The 17072-nt window shown below is 44.7% G+C and overlaps 5 protein-coding genes across 7 annotated transcripts; 2 read left to right on the top strand and 3 right to left on the bottom strand.

Annotated features, from left to right (window-relative positions):
* Positions 1 to 1245: 1245 nt before the first annotated feature.
* LOC117137752 (chromatin assembly factor 1 subunit B) lies at positions 1246 to 3776 on the bottom strand. Its single transcript, XM_033299362.1, has 2 exons — positions 3096 to 3776; positions 1246 to 3034 (listed from the first exon to the last, which is right to left on the bottom strand). The coding sequence occupies exons 1-2, from the start codon at positions 3683 to 3685 to the stop codon at positions 1396 to 1398; spliced, it is 2229 nt and encodes a 742-aa protein (XP_033155253.1). The 5' UTR covers positions 3686 to 3776; the 3' UTR covers positions 1246 to 1395.
* A 4-nt stretch (positions 3777 to 3780) lies between these two features.
* On the top strand, positions 3781 to 4823 carry LOC117137757 (peptidyl-prolyl cis-trans isomerase-like 3; the record flags this gene model as incomplete). Its single annotated transcript, XM_033299371.1, has 3 exons — positions 3781 to 3876; positions 3940 to 4176; positions 4387 to 4823. Coding segments are annotated over 3 exons (579 nt in total), but the record flags the coding sequence as incomplete, so codon positions are not given.
* On the bottom strand, positions 4657 to 13756 carry LOC117137751 (carnitine O-palmitoyltransferase 1, liver isoform). Of its 3 annotated transcripts, none has more exons than XM_033299361.1 (9): positions 13553 to 13756; positions 8492 to 8673; positions 7698 to 8435; positions 7217 to 7416; positions 6819 to 7157; positions 6414 to 6473; positions 5559 to 5940; positions 5137 to 5496; positions 4657 to 5076 (listed from the first exon to the last, which is right to left on the bottom strand). In XM_033299361.1, exons 2-9 carry the CDS (start codon positions 8630 to 8632, stop codon positions 4954 to 4956), a joined length of 2343 nt encoding a protein of 780 aa, XP_033155252.1. In that variant the 5' UTR covers positions 8633 to 8673; positions 13553 to 13756; the 3' UTR covers positions 4657 to 4953. The 3 variants fall into 3 exon arrangements, with proteins under 3 accessions (XP_033155252.1, XP_033155250.1, XP_033155251.1); XM_033299359.1 differs by lacking the exon at positions 6414 to 6473 and adding an exon at positions 6641 to 6706; XM_033299360.1 differs by lacking the exons at positions 6414 to 6473; positions 13553 to 13756 and adding exons at positions 6641 to 6706; positions 10448 to 10667.
* A 392-nt stretch (positions 13757 to 14148) lies between these two features.
* Positions 14149 to 15254, bottom strand: LOC117137755 (translin). Its single transcript, XM_033299369.1, has 5 exons — positions 15109 to 15254; positions 14968 to 15055; positions 14800 to 14896; positions 14622 to 14737; positions 14149 to 14565 (listed from the first exon to the last, which is right to left on the bottom strand). The coding sequence occupies exons 1-5, from the start codon at positions 15181 to 15183 to the stop codon at positions 14234 to 14236; spliced, it is 708 nt and encodes a 235-aa protein (XP_033155260.1). The 5' UTR covers positions 15184 to 15254; the 3' UTR covers positions 14149 to 14233.
* Positions 15255 to 15299: 45 nt separating this feature from the next.
* Positions 15300 to 17061, top strand: LOC117137756 (peflin). The gene is made up of 5 exons (XM_033299370.1): positions 15300 to 15408; positions 15468 to 15687; positions 16263 to 16342; positions 16403 to 16466; positions 16533 to 17061. The coding sequence occupies exons 1-5, from the start codon at positions 15400 to 15402 to the stop codon at positions 16757 to 16759; spliced, it is 600 nt and encodes a 199-aa protein (XP_033155261.1). The 5' UTR covers positions 15300 to 15399; the 3' UTR covers positions 16760 to 17061.
* The last annotated feature ends 11 nt before the right edge of the window (positions 17062 to 17072 follow it).

Below are 17072 nucleotides of genomic sequence, written 5' to 3' on the forward strand. Positions count from 1 at the left end.
ACACCCACATAACTCACAAAATCGCAAGTCGCACCACTACTAAAATTACTTTAATAGCAGTTAAAACATTTATAAGTGAAATCCATAAAGAGCTATAACAACGGTAATGTTAATTACTTCGAATCAAATGTCCGAGGACATTCAGACACGATTTTTGTGAGTGGCGAATACCAAACTTTGGGATTTTAAGAGGAGCTGGAGGAAGGACGAGATGGCCAGTGGAACCAAGAGTATAGGTTAGACAAAGTTTAGACATTGTATCTAATCTAATTTGTAGCCTAATTATAATTGCTTTGGTTGTCCCATGCAACAGATCAGATTTGTTTAACTATTTATATACTTCCCTATATTAACGTATGACGAAATATAATTCTCCTCAATTCTTGAGCTCCTTTTCTCTCTCTAATGACCACATGGATGAAGTGTAGCTAATGGCCCATGGAAAAATTTTAAAATGAGTTTGAGGCGAGCCACGGAAGCTAACTAAGCTCGAACATGATGAATGAATTTGAATCGTTGAATTAAAAATTTAAAATAATATATAAAACATAAAAATAATGATATAAAAACTGAAGTAAACCGAAATGTTTGTATGTAAAAGAAACTCAAAACGTTAGAGATCATCTACAATTTAAATAAATATAAATAAAACCAAGCAAGTTTGTTGTTTCTTAATAAAAAGTTAGACCCATCTACTGGGTCCGAAAATACATCACTGGCGACGGCATTCCACGTAGTGACGAAGCGCGCTAGGAGAGATTGCATAGCAAGACTTTGAAATAATTTTAAGGATCAGGAGGAAAAGTGCTGAAAGGCCACGAATTTACTCATTCGTCACGTAAAAGTAAAAATCATTTTTCCTCACAATTTTGCTTGATAAAAACTCTCCCAAATTCTTGGAAATTTTGCTATAAAAATATTTACCTGGTCTATAAATTAATGTCTTTTCACAAAGCCTTCCCAAAACGACGTCCCTGTGCAAATTCATGGAAACTTAACGTGGGACCAGGTAGAACAACCCTCTTGAAGCATTTTCAATTTGATGATTTCGTGGTACAGTTGACCAGTACAGTTACATAACTTATCAGATGACTTTTGTCACAGGTAGGAGAACCGTGTATGCAGAAACTACTGAAACTGTACAAATTCCACGGCACTTTGTCTGAAATTTTCGTTTTTAAGACCCTGTAAAACAGCCAGTTTCATTTTAGAAAGTCTACGAAGCCAAAGCAATACGAATACCTCTAAACCTTGTGTTGCGTTTTATTGTGGAATATTTTAGGAAGAATTCTGGCTATTTTTTACAATTTTGTATGGGGTATCCCCAAAGATCCCTAAAATCATTTTTAGGAGTTCCTCTAACATAAATTTGTTACGTCTAATCTATTGCATTGTCTACTCTAAAAGTTTCTTTTTTGATTTGGGCGTGGATATGGTTCGCAAGGACACCCGACGTGGCGTCTTGTTGTTCGGCGTGGATGGCCCCGATTCAGTCGGATTTTTCGGTGTTTCCTCTTGCGTATCCTCGTAGACCAGACGAATGTCCTCAGTTCGCTCGCAGGTGGCCTCACTGGCTTCTATTACCGCAGGTTTGGTTTCGGTTCTTATAGTCTCCGACAAGGGTTTTTCAGAATCCTTCTTTGTCGATGGCAGGGGTGTGATGCCCTCCTCGAGGGGCCAGGCATCCATGGCCTCCTCCATTGGGACCACAGGCGAGTTCACCGGCATTTCGATGAGTACGCGTGGAGTTCTCCTCACTGCAATGGGAGTAGCTTGCTTGGCGGGTTGGCTTTTCGGCGTTAGATTAAAGTGGCTGGAGCTGCCAGGAGTTCGTGGCTGGCGACGCACTTGAATTGGTGTTGCGGGTCGAGACTTCTTCTCAGGCGACTCGAACTTTTCATCAGAACTGATGATCACCTTGTCCATAACCGGGATAACTCCAAGTGCCGGCTGTGATGTTTTTGCTGGAGGCACTGCCTCTGGGCTCATCTTGCGCTTGACAGGTGATGCCTCTGTTTTCTGCACTTCAGCTTCTTCTTTGGGCATGCTCGATTCGTTATTCCCCTTATCCTCCGGCTTACGCGGAGCTCTTCGTATAGCAATCGGCATGGGTGCAGTCGAATTTTTCCGGGGCGAACGCCTGATGGCGATGGGAGTGGGTTTCATCTCTCCGCTGGCGTTTGTTTTGGGACTGTTCGTTTTATTCGAACTGACACTGTGCGTTGATGACTCGTTTTCAGCATCCAGCTCGGGTTCCCCTACCTCTTTGATACCCGCTTCGGAAGCCCTTCTAATTGTATTCGGCTTCGATTTTTCCTGCAGTGGTTTCCGTGAGGCTGTCACTTCATCTGACGATACCTTGCGGAGCTTTTGCCTCTTCTTTTTCAACACCGTTGCATTCTCTGAAGATTTTAGAACAACGCTCAGCACTGCTTCCATATCTTCATAGCAGTCGCCCAGCTCGTTCGGCTCGAAGGTTATCAGTGAGCAGTAGCCATCGGTGCTGGACACGATCAGGACGGTGCCGTCGCTCGACCAGGTCAAATCCGTAAGCCTGCTGTAGTGGATGTTGGAGACAATGGCAAACGGCACCGGCTGCTGGGTGTCGTAGAAGAACACAGCGTTCTTTGTGGCCACAGCATAGATCATGCGGTACGGGAGCGAAATAATCGGAGGATTCTTCTCCGCATTATACGGTCTCAGACGGTACAGTACCGGAGAGCAGCGAACAGCCACCGCGTATTCGTTGGGAAAGGGCAGCACAAAGGCGGGTTTGGACAAATCATGGCGACTAAACCCATAGCTCGTGTTTATGGGTTTCACAACACCATCGTAGTCGGTAATTCCTGACGGCGTTAACAGCAGCTTACCATCGGGTGTGAAGCATAAGCGGCGAAAGAAGGTCTGCAGGGTTCCATCTTGGTACAATCGCATGCTCTTGCCGTGCATCTCGTGGTCCTCTTTTACTGGGAGTGCACATTTGCTGACTCGGTGCAGCACTCGCTTGGTATTGACATCAAATATCCGCATTTGTCTAAAAGAATTTTAACTCCGTTCGATTAAAGTTCAAATATTTTGGACTCTGTACTGCTTACCTGTCGGTGCTCATGGTGGCGATGTATTGATTGCATGGATCCCAGGCCACGCCCTGTACATAGCCCTTGTGGTCATCTAGAATAGCCAGTGATTTGCCACTGTGCACATCCCAGAGCATCGCTGTGTTATCCACGGATCCGCTGACCAGAAACTGGGAGTTCGGCGCCCAGCTGAGATCGTAGATATCCTCGCGATGGCCGCGCAGTACCTTGAGGGTCAGCCAGACCTCCTTGTCCTGTTCACTGCAGCCGTCGGCGTCCACAATGTTGACAACTTCGTGGTCGGCCTTCTGTTTCCATATAAAGACAACACTCTCGTCATCGCCGGATGCCAACAGTTCTCCGTTCGGCGACCAGCGGACCGCGTTGACCGCACGCTGATGCCTGGACAGGTCGGCGGCCAGCTCCACATCCACGCCCTCAGCGTCATCACTTCTGTTCACATACCAAATGAGGACATGGGCATCCGAACCACCAGAGGCTAGGCGGCATATCGTCGGAGAACGCAGACCAAGGCCATTTTGCTGTATATCCACACTCAGGACAGGATCGCGGTTGTGCCACGAAATCTCGGGTATCTTGCACTTCATCCTGTTTACTTAATTGGCCGCCGCTGATTACTTGAAGTGCGAAGAGAAAAATCACTTTATGCGGCAGAATTCGCGCCTAAAAGTGTGACCTTCGGTCACGGGAATACCAAATAGTGCTATTATCGATTTCTGTTATCGTTGACGGAGCGATTGCATGGCGAAACGAGGGCTGCACAAGCACTTTTAAAATGGTAAACAAAAGTTGGGAATTCTGATTTCTTACAGTTTTTAAGCAATTTTTTATGTTTTTGCAGTCTGTAACGCTGCACACCGACGTGGGTGATCTCAAAATAGAGCTCTTCTGCGATGCCTGCCCCAAGGCCTGCGAAAATTTCCTGGCCCTGTGCGCCAGCGACTATTACAGCGGCTGCGTCTTCATCCGGAACATCAAGGGATTTATTGTCCAAACTGGAGATCCTACGAACACCGGAAAGAATGGACAGTCCATCTGGGGCCAGAAGTTCGACGACGAGTTCAAGGAGACCATCAAGGTGAGCGGGCTACCAATATTTTAGCAGAAATGACACTATTCAGTTGCGCCACGCCAGCTGGCTTTAATACCCTGTATTTCGGCTTCAAGGGGTATATGAATATGAATTTGATCTCAAAATGTAACGAGCATGTATAGTTTTTTTAGTCTAAAAGATTTCCAGGACTGTACAAGAATAAATCCTTTAATTGTTGACCATTTAATTCTTCAGCACACTGATCGAGGAATGGTTTCCATGGCCAACAACGGACCCAACGCCAATGCCAGCCAGTTCTTCATTACCTACGCCGCCCAGCCAAATCTTGACTTGAAGTACACGCTCTTCGGCCGTGTGATCGATGGATTCGATGCCCTGGACGAACTGGAGAAGCTGCCCGTCAATCCCAAGAACTATCGTCCCCATGTGGACAAGAAGATCAATGGAGTAACCATACATGCCAATCCTTTGGCGACGTGATAGAGAACACACAAAGGCCAATCGTACGCTTAAAATGAAATATATTTATAGCACTTAAGGTTACGCGATTTCTTCGATTACAGACTAATTGATTGAGAAACATCAAATATTGTGCAAAAGTATCTAAAGACTAAATCTTAAAACCAGCCAAGTCACAATTGTTTATAAAAAATTGCATTGTTTATGTATAACTCTCACGACGACTTTTGCACTTCATTTGGAACTTAAACTAGACGGATGTATCAGATGTGTTTAAAACGACCAACTATAGGGGTAAAAACAAATGCTAACAAGAATCTCGACTACATGGACTAAGCGGGATTATGTGGATTTGCCGTTTGTGAGTGATTTGGCGGGCTTCGGATGGTCCTTCATGTGCTGCTCGAACATGCTGCGAATGTCGGTCAGAGCCTGCGATATGTTCTGAGCGAAGCGATGCACATCCTGTAAAGAAAACAATTCGATTAGCTGTGCTCCATGCCATGAATCAGGGCTCCTCCTTACTGTTTGCTGGCACGTAGTCTTCGCTGAGATATGGAAGAATATCAGGTTCTCTCCGGCGATAATGTACGACACGCCGTAACCATCATCGGCCACGGGCCCAAAGCCGCCTCCAGCGCTGATGCAGTTCGGATGCTTCTTCAGGTCCATCTTCGGCGTCTGGCCGTGCGGAGTCTGACTAGTGGACAGGCGCCAGGGTTCGCTGAGCACTTCATTGAGGAAGGGTGAATCCACCTCCAGGTACTTGGAGACCACATACAGACAGAACAGATGCCTGTCGATGCCACGACCGCACATGGCATCCTGGTAGCCCAACTGGTGACGATCGCAGGCAGCCTGTAGCATCTTCACACGCTCATCGTTCTGCACAGCAAGGATACATGGATTAGCCTTTGATCTAGTTACATAAAATTCAATAATCTTACGGTTGTATTTGGGTTCTGCATGGCCTTGACCCAGGCGGATGACTCAATGGTGCAAGGACGCACTGTCTCAGTTCTTCCTTCGCGGAACAGACGGGTCATGGAGGCCTCATATGTCAGCGAGAAGCGACCGGCATCCCGGTAGTAGGCCAACTGCAGGGCCATTTGTATATAGGCATCCGGTGAGATGCGGCACTTCTTCATAAAGCCCTTGCCGTAATCCTGGTGCACCAGGATGCGCAGATTCACCTCGTTGATAAGCTTCGTCACATCGATGGTGGCCTCTTCGATCTGCGGCAGGCATGGCTTAAGATCCCAAGTGAGCCTGGTGGGCGTGGGTGGCTGGAACTCCGGGATGCCCTTTGTATTACCCGTTTCATCATATCTACAGGTTTACCAAGGAATAGGTTAGCATTGTGGGGAAATCGTTTTTGGGCAAATTTATGGCAAGCAACGTAAATCAAAGTATTGTTAATTTTGTGTAATTGTTGTTAGTCACGAAAACAAAATAAACGAAATGTTTGCTTTTGGGTTGATTACAATTTGTAAATACAGTAAATAAAGGCAGTAAGGAAAGTAAAGAAAAAAACTGAAATGGCCAACTTAAGCTTATATAAAATATGCTGAGTACTGATCAAACTATTCTTGATGTCATAGATTAATAATCCCTTAATAAGTGTTTTGCACTCGCATACTAGACTTTGTATGTTTTAAGTTCGTTAGTTAGCTAGTTAGCTAGTATTTACTGTTTGGCGAGATCATTAAAGCTTTTAGCGCCTACTGATCTCTCGTAGTCAACCCAAAAATGACTTAAATAGCTTTGCTTTGTGCTTGTGTGCTTTGTAGTTAAGTGTTTACCCATAAATATCATCACCAAATATATACTCCCACAGGTGTCCCAAAACCGGTGCATCGGCCCTATAAAAAAAGTGTAAATGGTGTAAATAATTTGTTAGGCCACAACCGGAGTTAATAAAAATAATAATTATTACTGATTGGGACAATGGGTGATAGGTGATGATAACTAAACGCAGCCAACCGAAACCGACAAATTGCAGGCGGGTATAGGAATCGAAAATCATTACCCGTCCGATACAAGATCATCGACGATCAGGTTCTCCCACATGTGTGACGCGATGGCAGCGTCGGACCTTTTGGATTGTAATTTTACAAATCGGTTCAGATAGTTAAGTATGGCAAATCGGAGAAATATAATGGATGCTGAGAGGGAGATATTGGCAGCAGCGATTGGACTCCACTTACCAGGTGTGTTCGGCATTGAAGCCAACGCGACCATTGGTGCCCACACAGACAGTGAAACACTTGTCGAACCAGCGGTTGTAGCCATTGCCGTGCAGCAGCTTCTTGCCAAAGTTGTCCAGCAGTTCCGGACGCGCCAAATCGAACTCGAAGGGCTCATCATCCAGGGAGAGCACAAAAGCGGCCGACTCGATGGTTCGCAGAGAGGTTTGATTGACTCCCCACGAGAAGAATGTGTTGCGAGCCTCCGCCCACTTGGAGCGATTCCAGGCGGTCAGGGCAGCCAAGTGCTCCTCACCTTCCACGGGACTGGCTTTGCCCTTCAGGATTTCCTCAATTTGCCTGCAAAATAATAGGAATTAATCACTCTCCCTTAAAGTTTTTGGCCACAAGTCACTTACACTTGCAATTCGCAAGGGCGCAGGATGCGACCCTTGTGGTAGATTAGCATCTTGTAGTAGCAGCCCTTGTGTAGAACCACAATGTGGTTGGAGTCCCTGTAGTGGATGATACGATCGGTTTCCAGGCCTGGCACGCGTGCCGTGTTGAAGGTGCGTTCGTACTGCCAGGAGCACAGAGGAATCATGCCCTGAACCATGATCTAAAAATAATTAAACAGATTTAAAGTAAGACATACGTTCAAAAAGTATTAAGTATATGTCCTAATTACATGTACAAATATTCATTCCAACAAAGCAAACAGATATGACTAATGAGGGCTCTATGAAGTAGTTAAAAAACTCATGAAATTGTGCCGTAAAATATTTTAAATATTTAGTAGAAGTTTACGCCAACGCGAGATCAAGTGTCGGCATTAACACACATTAAACGCTATCTATACAAATATTTTAAAAAATGCTATTCCATATACATTATACTTACAGGCTGCAGTTCCTGGTGCTCGATAAGTCGACGGAAGTTGAGAAGCAGGGAAATCACATTGGCCGCACGCGCCGCCTGTTTGTCGGTGAGGTTCATGAAGATCGCATCCGTGCCGTAGAAGTTGCTGTTCACGCAGAGGGGACTGCGACCACGAAGGTAGACGTACTCCTCCCACCAATCCGACACGTAGTTGGTGGACCACCAGCTCTTGAGGATGAGGTACCACTGCAGCTTCTTGCCGATGGTCTGTTCGAATTCTTTGGCCAGGCGCTCCATGCGCGTGTAGTTCTCATCATCAAGCAGCGGTCGAACACTTCGCAGGTACCTGGTCATGGTGTCTTTAACGGAGGGCAGTGGCAACCTGGGCAGAGAACCCTGGAAGCTGTACAGACCCGGCTTGTTCCAACTAGATAGAACGCGCACCACGGCCACCCACAACATGGTGGGCAGTGAGACGCGACTGCCGGGAGCTCTGGACTCGTACATCCAGCCCTTGTACATGAGCAGCAGCTTGAGCGTGTATCTCATGGTGAAACAGATCGATAGCCAGACCACCAGAGCGGCCAAAAAGCAGGCGGTCACCTGCCAGTTAATCGTATTGGAAGGCAGGTGCACCAGTATCTTATTGGTCAGATTGAATGGAGCCTGGTAGCCCGCAAAGTGTAGACCCAGCGCTATTGCTGAGATCAGCCAGAGGCTCTGGATGTGAGCCGGATAGACGCCATTGCGTACGCCGTTCTGAAAAGAATTGCCATATAAGTTGCAATCCATTTGAGTCTGCGATTTGAACTTACCCTTGCGCGACCCAAGCGCTTTTTCCAGGAACGCACTCCTGAGTTCCACACCAAATTGAGCACCTCGTGGTCATAGTTGATGTCGAAGCCCTCGTGGGTGATGGCAAACGAGAATGCCACGGCGGCATGGGCTTCAGCCATACCTGTTGGCTGCTAATGATATCCCACGTACAAGAAAAGTGCTGCGAGAGACAGATAATGGGTATAAGCAACGGATAGAAAGTTTAAGCTAAAGTCAAGGGAAATCTAGCGCATTTCAAATAGAAGTCAGATGCAGCAGACGCGCTAATCGAAAAACTCATCTTTCGCCAAGGTGAACGCCCATTAAACCAAAATTTTGACTGCCGATAACTTGTTTCTTTGTGGTCTAGATGGGTCGTAGTAGACATTATCTGATAAGGTGGAATGGAAATTGCCAGACATACAAACACGCCGTGTGATTCATAAACAAAAAACATCTTGGTCATTTTGCCACTCGCTTTTGAGTTGAAATGCGTTTTAGATTGTAGATACTTCACATTCGTGTATCTCTGTTTCCATAAGTGTTTTGTTTGGAGCCGTGCGAGTCCAAAGTTCAATTATTGCACGCTACAGATTCGTTAAACATACATATATGTATACATATAAATTAATTAGTATACAGCTCTCGATGTCATAACACTTTACATGCAATTGATGATTGACGTCACTGAGCGCAGCTTTATTCAGCTGGGGATAGGGTTATCATAGCCGAGACTAACGACAGAGTCTGTCTGTGATTGCCGCTCTTAGTTCGTCGAATGGATGGCATTCAATTCTAGAACGGCCTCGAGTGGTTAGGAAGCAACGAAGACAAAGTACACCTTTCCTCACTCGAAAGATAATTGCTCCGATAAATAATTTGTTAGCTTCGCCAGTCAGCTGCAGTTCTACACCTTCGCCGGGTTTGGATTCGCAAATAAATTGCACAACTATTTGATTGCTATTGTGTTTCGTTTGAGTGGCTAATTCAGCGTTTTTACTCAACTTTGGAACTCGACGTGCAGTGCATATATGCACATATATGTTTATTTATATAAATCTATTTATAAAACGAATAAAAGTTCCTCATGAACTCCCAGCATGCCCGAAAATACACTTCGTTTTGCTAGACTCTAGCCTAAGGAAAACCTTGAATCGATGTAGAAACCTTGGTGAAGGTCAGTGCATCCAATCGGATATCTATTGCCCAAACATATCAATAAAGCAGAATGACCACCAGCTCCAACTCGAAATAGCCACAACAAGATACGATACGAATTCATTTTCGTTTGACCCACTTTGTGGCGACGACTATGCGGCGTATGCTTAATAATTTTGAGCACCGACCACTACCGGCATTTATTTGTTTGCGTATCGGCGAGAGGAGCAACAATAACCACTACAAAAGCCACCTCAACATGGCAAAATAAAAAGGCACACAGAAATAATGTATGCGCGATTTGTTGTCTTTTTATAAGATCTTGTTTTTTTTCGCTGGGCACGAGGGGCCAAAGTCCACGAATTATTTTTTTCACAGTCTGCGCGATCTCTTCCTATACGCGGTCTACATCTACAGCGTTAATTATATTGCACAAAATTTAAATTGTTGCTATTTTCTAGATCGAGTGGGCTCGACCTTGTGCGCCTATGTATTTACTTGCCAGGGGAGGCGGGTCCAATGCCGGGTTTTATGTAACCACACTGAAAGTTCCCCCCCGCTGATAAGGTTTTTTAATAGATTCTCTCAACTATCAAAAACATGTGCCCGAATTTGGGTCACATAAGTGGGACCGAGATAAAGTCGAGGGGAAAGATCGCTAAAAGCGGTCCACGTAAGCCGCAAAAATGCAACCTGTGCGGATTATAAACCCGTTGCTTTCCATTGCGCATTGTTTACGCTTTTCCGACCTTCAGCTTGTTGTGGTAGGGAGATGAATAAAAGACACAAAAACAAACCTTCTAGTCGAATTAAAGCAATTCGGTGTAAACTGTTTCCGGGTTGTGTTAATTGCACCGCGATGTGTGAGCGTGGTATTTATAAACGTTGTGGGGGGCGGGGGAATTGGTAGATGACAATTGCAAAATCCTAGGCCAGATGCACACACGAGAAATTCCCACTGGGGATGCTTCGGATCGATCCCCTTCTTATAAAGCGACTTGATCGGTTGGACGCCGAGCGTTGACTGAACCGACTGTGAGCACAACGGGTTCGCTAGGGTCTTAAAAGCACTCGGAGCGGAGCGCCGAGACGGAGATACTACGAGTATGGCCCACAGTCGATTGTGCTTTTGGTATGGTATATTGTATGGTATAGTATGGTATAGTATGGTATTGTATGGTATTGTTTGGTATTGGATGGTATAGTATGATATGGTATGGGTATGGATGCGTCACGAGTGGAGAGGCTCGTCGAAAAGTGGAGTGGGGGAGGGCTGTTGCCCGTGTGGAGTGTGTTGACCGGCGATATTCCGGGAATACGCTCTCTTCAAATCGATAGGGCCTTATCTTGTGGCGAAATGGATATGTGATTGGGTCCAATAAACACCTACAAGTGTGTATATAAGATGGGTGTACTCATCGTTTGAGGGGTATGCGCAGTTAGCCTCGATAATGCGTCTCTTCAAAATTCAACGTTTTCAACGTGGCTAGACAAATTTCTAGGAATCTAGGTCGCCTATCAGTCCGCTTATCAAGATTCGAAAGATATATACTACATGTATTATTATTATTATGTAAAATCGCTTATATTTATGTCAAAACTATAGTGAGAGCCTATAAACAGATTAAATACTTCAAAAGGATTAGCATTCTAGTTTGCCTCGCTCAATAAATAATGATAATTATTTTAAATCTACATACACAGCTGGCTGTACTTGATAAGATTCCTTTCAAGTCTAAAGGGCATGATAAAATAAGATTGTATTTGGTGTTTATCCCATATATCTTTCGCTGAGCTATAAAAAAACATAAATAACTCATATTCGAGATTGCAGTCTGCGCGATTTCGTAATATCAGAGTTCATATCATAAAGATTAGACTTTAAAATTCGGCAAGGGGACTTTGACCTCTGCACAGATGGCACTGTATCTGCATGCCGGCTTAGGTAAGCAACTTGAGATCTGAAGATGGGCTCTCCACACCTGTTCTTATCGCGGTTACATGGCTATCGTTAGCCTGTTTACTTGATAAGCCAGCTGAAAAACAAGTCTTACATATGTGTACGATCTGATTCTATAACCGAAAACTGGCCAATGAGCTGGCGGGGATAAGCAACAAGTGAGCGAGGCGATAAAACCTATCGCTCACTATTTATAGTTGAAAGTCCAATAATCGCAGTGGCGGGGGGCCTGTGAGAACTCCAGTGGTACGCAATTTCGGCGCTCTGATAAGGATTGCTCGAGCACGCGGTTCCGATAAGAGGTGATTGCTGTCAGAATAACCTAGTGCAATCGGTGACGCGTTGGAAGTGTCTACCTGGCATAAATGTCGTCTGCTTATCGCACGTTCGGGATCTTCGTACCCCCCCAGCGAAAGTCTGCCCAGATTGGAGAATTTGAATTTAAAATAACCACTGCGATGAAAACGAGAAGGTGCAGTAAAATCTCTCGGTGCTGCTGGTGCTGGTATCTGTATCTTGAGTTTGGACTTTGAACCGCAGCAAACTTGAAATGTGCGGCGACTGCGAACGACAGAGGCAGCCAGCCACGCATGTCTAACGAGAGCGGTACGATCGAGGTATTGGTGGCTCTGGAGGGTCGGGTTTCGGGGGGAGGCACAAAGGCGCTGGGAACCAGTTGCGACTGGGACCCCTTGCAAATCATTCACAGCTGCCGCGGCCAGCGCAACGAAAATTGATAAAGCGAGCGGGGTATCTTTGAGATACTCGACTACAAGATACCCGCTATTACATGGATTCACGTGGGTTATTGAACTAAAAGTGCTTTGAACATTTCTGAAGTACTGCCGCACTTAAAAAAGTAACACACTATTGGTTGAGTGTGGTCGTTAAAAGCGGTCATAACGAACTATACCTAATATTTTTATTTGACAACCATATTAAATGCAGGTTAATAGTTCTATAAACATGTAATTACCATGCGAAATAAACAAGTAAACTTACTAAAATGATTTTGTCTGAAGATATACCCACTACTAATTAGATAGTTATAGTAACCGATAGTCAAAACATGCGACTTTGAGTAATATATTTTATATTAGAGTGTATTTTTAGATTTTTCAATATGTTTTTTTGAAATTAGTTTAGGATTGAAGATACTAAAATATATTCTTCAGTTTGTTTGTGTTTCTTGAAGTATTTAAAATGCATATACCCTGCAAGTCCACAATTACCGGGTATGCAAGCAAAACACTCAATGAAGGAGGTCCGTAGCTAATGGTTTCGCTGCTTTCCATAACAGTTAGCACTCGGATTCTGGGTTTATTATATTGACTTTTTGTTGTTGGTTGTCGGCTAGCTTTTCCTTGGCATTTTCCCTTCGAAATGAGAATGCAAGAAGGTGGGAATGGGGGGAGAGGGAGAGAAGCACAGAGAGCAACACCTGCCCGTCAGTGTGTGGGTGTCTGTTGTGGTTTTGCTTTACAGATGTTTACGTCGAAAGCTCTCTCAGTATGTCTCGCTCTCCTCCCACTCAGTGAGTTTTACGAAGAGGGGGAGGCCATCCAAGAGAGAGCGTGCCCCGTTAAGCCTCTCCGGAAACTTGTTTCGGACTTTGAACCGCTTCGATTAAAGCGTGTTTTGAAAAACACCAAACAACAACTATGTCTGCGTAACGAAATAAAAAAATTAAAACAAACAAACAACAACAAGGCAACTGCAGACTCGACTAGAGTTTTGTAATAAATACAGTGCTATTTGTTTAGTGACCATTTCGGGCAACAAGTTTTTACCAGATTTGTGACCCAATTATTGCCAAACAGGTTGGAGTCTCTTAGTTTTTAGCTTTTTTCGGGCCGGGGCGGAAAAGGGGGCGTGGTCAAGAGAGCGGGTGAGTTTCTGGGGCAACCGACTTTTCACACGGCCAATTGCCCGCCAGACTTACTTTCTTCAAATTGTAACCAATTGCAGTCTCCTCTTTTAATGAAAATGCTAGAAAGGGCGAAACAATAAAGAGCGCACAAAACGGGAAAAAACAATAAGAACAACACGGGAAGGACGACGGACGACAAAGCAGCAAACAAGCAAATGCAAAGACGCGCGCGCAATGTTAATGTTGTAAGCGTTGCGGTGGCGAAAGAGAGACTGAAACTGCGCCTGAGAAGCAGAAGCAAAACCGAAACGGAAGCAGCGGCCAAAGAAGAGCAGCAACAAATCCACCATATGATCGGGCCAACAACAACAACTGCGGCCCAGTGGTGGTGGCTAAACAAGTTTCAAAAGGGTTAAGCCATCAAACATCTGCACATGCCTATATACTTGGTTATGATTAAATCAAAATGTGCACAGCCATTTTAATTACTTTTAAGTTACACAAGCTTATGTTTTTTTTATGGTTCAGAGTTAATCTTCTGTGTAAAGTGATCATTAAAATAAAGTGGTGCTAATTAAAATGTAAAGAAATGTGTATATCCAGCTACATTTGATAATATATATTTTTCTTACGAGCATTTCCCATCTAATTAATAAATTTAAATGCTATTCTGTTTATTGTATGTGATATATTTGCGTCTTTAAATGAAATTTTTCCATTTTAATAAAGGTCTTAGCCTAAGTACGAAGTCCACTATTCGATTGCAGGAGCAGCCGGCTCCTCCTGCTGGTCCTTCTCCTTGCTGGACAGACCGCGTATGCTGACATCGTAGACGACCTCCTCGATCTTCTTGACATCATACTTTAAGGCATCGAAGCGCTTTCGCAAACCATCGTTCTTCAGGTTCAGCAGACGGAAGCCCGTGTTCAGGTCACCAATAAAATGGGAGATATTCAGGGGACGCTCGTAGTCGCCCTGGGTGACGGAATTGGTAGCGAATCGGGAAAGCTCCGACGCCAACTGCAGGATGCCCAGTAGATAGTCCTCCACATCCAGGTGGAAGCCCTCAGACTGGCTGATCTTCACTGTGGAGTAATGAACTATTATTTCGTATCCCAAAAGCCTTTCAAATCTAGCTTACATGCCAGCATTTCGGCCACTGTTTCGCGGGTGACCAAGAAGCCCGCCTCCAGGTAAATAACCAATGCAATGATGAAGATCAAACGCTGCGTAATGTAGGTCCAGTGATCGGAGTATCTGCAGAAGGCGGAGCATTAGACACCCACAATGAGCACCACGGATTTCACCATCTGACTCACCTGTAGTACTGCCCAGCTGGCACCAATTCGGCCAATTTCTGGTACTTTTGGGCACACAGCTCGACCTGTTTGCGGGCCAAGCCGCAGGCGGCACTAACTATTGTTCGGGGAAAGGTTTAAGCCATATTATAACTAAACATACAAGCTACAAAATTGTACAGTACTAACTCTGGCCTAAATCGCTATGAATAATCTGCAGTTTAATCTGCGCTTCCTTTGACAAATGCTCGATCTCGCGCACCACAATGCGGATGTTCTAAAAGCAATGGTTTAAGATGGTGTTTTTTAGGTTATTAACCGTTAACTCACCTCCCTGACCTCCTGTTCATTGTCTATGTACTTTTGGTAGTTCGAGAAGATGTCCAAGTTCACGAAGTTCGACATTTTTGCTTAATGTTTTGCTGCTTTTGTTGCTTGTTTATACCGGCGATAGAGATGGGAGTATAGCCAAGCAATAAGTCTAGCAATGCTATCGATATGTCTCATTGTTATCGCTTGCCCGAGCCAGTGCTGGCTAACGCCCTTCTTGTCATCTGTAGTTTCACTAAAATTGTTTTGTCCCTCAAGTTCCAATTAGAATCGAACTAGGCTCGTGACAAAATGTCGTATGTGAGTGTTTTTAGGCTGAAGCAAGTGGATTAAATGTAATCACTATCGTTTATCCACAGGGACAAGGCTATAACCCGTATGCCCAGCCCGGTGGTGGCTATGCCCCGCCGCCCGGAGCATTTCCGCCGCAGAATGCCCAGGTTTCTCCGCAGGCACAGCAATGGTTCTCCATGGTGGACCGCGACCGATCTGGAAAGATCAACGCCTCCGAGTTGCAGGCGGCTCTGGTGAATGGGCGTGGCGATCACTTCTCGGATAATGCCTGCAAGCTGATGATAAGTAAGCTAAAGCCCTGCCCAAAAACCGTCCCAAAGTTTCCTCTGCAGGAACTGTGACGTCAGTAGGTGCACACTAACAAACGTGTATACAGTAGACCCTCTATAAGAAGAACACAAGCTAAACTAGTTTGGTTGGCAACATAGTAACACAAGAACACAAGAACAGGTTGTCGATTCGAAACTTTCATGCGAAGCCTAAAAACCCGCTGCCAAGAACCAATGAAGGGCACATGGGTATATATTTAGATCATCCTGTGAGCTGATGAGCTGTGTAGCTAAGTAAGCTTCAGTTGTGAAATACTTTAAAATTCCCAGGGTTCCCCTTCCTGAAACTGTGACGTCAGTAGGTGCACTTATATGTGTGTACAGAAGAGTCTCTAAAAGTCAAACTCTCCTAACAGATAGTCAGTATGAATTGAGTTATAGTTTAAGCTATAAAGGTTTCACTGTATATATAGCCCCAATTTAGGGTACATGCTTATTTGTTTGGATCACCTGGAGCGGCAGACAAATTTCCGTTTGTTTACCCTGCGATTTATGTTGTATTTTAATCGCCTTTTTTAATTTACTCAACAGGCATGTTCGACAACGACGCCAGTGGTACCATCGATATCTATGAGTTCGAGAAGCTCTACAACTACATCAACCAATGGCTGGTAAGGTATTTCTTTTATCGAAACTAAGTATTCTGACTCATTGTGGTATCACTGTTGCAGCAAGTATTCAAGACCTACGATCAGGACTCCTCTGGACACATTGAAGAGCAGGAGCTGACCCAAGGTAAGCTAACACGAGAACTGAATCTCCCATTCCTTTATGGCCATTAATTACCAAACTTGTTGGCAGCCTTCACCCAGATGGGCTTTCGATTCTCGCCCGAGTTCATCAACTTCCTGGTGAAGAAGAGCGATCCGCAGGCCCACAAAGAGGTGTCCGTGGATCAGTTCATAGTGCTCTGCGTGCAGGTGCAGCGCTTTACGGAGGCCTTCAGGCAGCGCGACACCCAGCAGAATGGAACCATCACCATTGGGTTCGAGGACTTCCTCACCGTGGCCATTGGCTGCTCGTACTGAAAGAATGAATCAATGCAACCGCTCCATGGGAATGCATATCCACAGTCTTGCACACACACACACACACTACAGCCAACGGTGGATGAACATTAATTCCGCGACTGGTGCATTTTTCTTAAATTTTCGACGGTGTTAGCTTTTTAATATGTAAATGAATCACTCCACAGTCATATTGCAATCTCCTGGTATCAGAATCAAATTTCAAAAGTATTTGTTATCGCAGTTCGACTCAATAATCATAGTACAAAGTCTCTTGCGCCTAAACTAAATAAACTATACACACGTATTTTTAAAAATTAAAAGATATCTGCGT

This window comes from Drosophila mauritiana, chromosome 2R (genome assembly GCF_004382145.1).
Source record: "Drosophila mauritiana strain mau12 chromosome 2R, ASM438214v1, whole genome shotgun sequence".
NCBI lineage: Eukaryota > Metazoa > Arthropoda > Insecta > Diptera > Drosophilidae > Drosophila > Drosophila mauritiana.